This window comes from Otolemur garnettii, unplaced genomic scaffold (genome assembly GCF_000181295.1).
Source record: "Otolemur garnettii isolate 467f Iridium unplaced genomic scaffold, OtoGar3 scaffold00050, whole genome shotgun sequence".
In the NCBI taxonomy this organism is placed as follows: domain Eukaryota; kingdom Metazoa; phylum Chordata; class Mammalia; order Primates; family Galagidae; genus Otolemur; species Otolemur garnettii.
In genome coordinates, this window is record NW_003852445.1 from 7592354 (window position 1) to 7593724 (window position 1371).

Consider the following 1371-nt stretch of genomic DNA (forward strand, 5'->3'; position numbering starts at 1 on the left):
AAATGTCCCTCCTTGTCCTCCAGGTTCTTTGTGTCCCAAGGAATTGTTTTCCCTTTCAGCTGGGATCCAGAGGTTCAAGGTAGGCCTGGCGGTGTGGAGGCTGCTGAAGATAGTATCTCAGGCTTATTTCTGAGGCCGACTGAGTCTGCGGAGTTTCTTGAGTTGACTGAGCAGCTCAGAGATAAAAGGCTAAGGAATAAACAGGAGTGAGATCAAGGCATGGGGTCACGTCCACCCACCATACTGTCCCCTAGATTCCCCCAACCCTATCTCCCCAAAGCTAGGGAAGGGAGAAGGATGGCCAACCTTCCTTCCAACCCTCCTCTTCACTAGCTCCCTCCCCCAACTGGGGCCCTTCTTATCCCCAGATCAGCAGAACATCCCTTACCTCTGTGGATTGAGAGCAGTTTTGAAGAATGGCCTGGGTATGAGAGAGCAGAGTATAAGGCCTATACAGCACCTTTCCACAGGCTCCAGTCAGTCTCCAAAAATTCTCCCCTCTGAATTAGATCTCTACACCCAAGGAGGCAGAGCTTGGGTTTCTGGGTTCCTCTTGGCCCAAGCCCAGCTTCCAGTCCCTGTCCTCCATTCTCTGTCCTACCTCCAACTGTATCTTCTGCTCGTCTGTGGATAGTTCCATGAGAGCTTCCAGGTCAATCTCAGGCTCAGAAAGGTCTGGTTGATCCTAATTGGGAATCACATGGGGCTCAGAGAGGCCTGACCAACTGGTGCTAGAATGACGTTGACTGTCAGGAATTCAACCTATCTCCCTCTGATTTCCCATGTTCAGACCTCATCTTCCTCAGAATGCCCATTCAGTTTTTCCATGCAACAAACATTTGCTGAACATCTACTAATCTTCTATTTCAGGTAGAAATGGTGCTGGGTTTCTTTAAAGACTATCCATGTTTAATGCAAAAGTTGTTTTTCTTTTTTTTTTTGAGACAGAGCCTCAAGGTGTCACCCAGGGTAGAGTGCTATGGCATCACAGCCCACAGCAACCTCCAACTCCTGGACTTAAGCAATTGTCTTACCTAAGCCTCTCAAGTAGCTGGGACTACAGGGACCTGCCACAATACCCAGCTATTTTTTGGTTGCAGCTGTCATTGTTGTTTGGCAGGCCCAGGCTCAATTTGAACCCACCAGCTCTGGTATATGTGGCTGGTGCCTTAGCCACTTGAGCTACAGGCATGGAGCCAGTGCAAAAGTTATAAACACTGTTGGTTGAAATGTAACATGGTACAATAGCTGATTTGAAAAACAACTTCACATTCCTTAAAAGGTTAAATACAGAGTTATCAAATGACCAAGAAATTTCACTCCTAGGTCTGTTCCCAAGAGAAATGAGACAGAGAAATTCAACTCCTAGGT

General features: G+C 47.3%; 1 protein-coding gene across 2 annotated transcripts in view; it reads right to left on the reverse strand.

Annotated features, from left to right (window-relative positions):
* PPP1R14D (protein phosphatase 1 regulatory inhibitor subunit 14D) overlaps positions 1-1371 on the reverse strand; it is a 20312-nt gene continuing 18941 nt past the window's right edge. The window contains exons 2-4 of one of the 2 annotated variants that reach the window (XM_003791727.1): positions 602-685; positions 389-421; positions 1-189 (exon numbers count right to left, since the gene is read on the reverse strand). In XM_003791727.1, coding sequence (XP_003791775.1) covers positions 124-189; positions 389-421; positions 602-685 — 183 coding nt within the window. In that variant the 3' untranslated portion in view covers positions 1-123. The remainder of the gene's footprint in view (positions 190-388; positions 422-601; positions 686-1371) is intronic. The other variant, XM_012806338.2, reaches the window with a different exon arrangement.